A 395-nucleotide genomic window follows, 5' to 3' on the forward strand; every position below is an offset into this window, starting at 1 on the left:
CGGGCCGCGGGGCGCCGCCCTCTCTGCCCCCAGTGCAGGTCCCAGGAGGGAGGGGCTGCCAGCCTGCGAGCGCTGCGACAGAAACCTGACAAAGCATCTCGGGCAGTCGGGTCGGCCCTCGGGCCCGCGGCGGCCAAAGCATGGACGCGGTGCTGCTAGAGCACTTCCCCGGGGGCCTGGACGCCTTCCCGTCCCCTTACTTCGACGAGGAGGACTTCTTTACCGACCAGTCCTCCCGGGACCCTCTGGAGGACGGCGATGAGCTGCTGGCTGACGATCAAGCCGAGGTGGAGGTCTTCAGCCACCAGCTGCACGAGTACTGCTACCGCGACGGGGCGTGCCTGCTGCTGCAGCCCGCGCCCCCCGCCCCGCCGCCCCCGCCCGGCGCGCCGGCC

The 395-nt window shown here is 72.4% G+C and overlaps 1 protein-coding gene across 1 annotated transcript in view; it reads left to right on the forward strand.

Moving 5' to 3' along the window:
• Nucleotides 1–7: 7 nt before the first annotated feature.
• PTF1A (pancreas associated transcription factor 1a) overlaps nt 8–395 on the forward strand; it is a 1,739-nt gene continuing 1,351 nt past the window's right edge. The window contains exon 1 of the mRNA XM_006139766.3: nt 8–392. Coding sequence (XP_006139828.1) covers nt 141–392 — 252 coding nt within the window. The 5' untranslated portion in view covers nt 8–140. The remainder of the gene's footprint in view (nt 393–395) is intronic.

This window comes from Tupaia chinensis, unplaced genomic scaffold (genome assembly GCF_000334495.1).
Source record: "Tupaia chinensis unplaced genomic scaffold, TupChi_1.0 Scaffold000001_1, whole genome shotgun sequence".
In the NCBI taxonomy this organism is placed as follows: domain Eukaryota; kingdom Metazoa; phylum Chordata; class Mammalia; order Scandentia; family Tupaiidae; genus Tupaia; species Tupaia belangeri.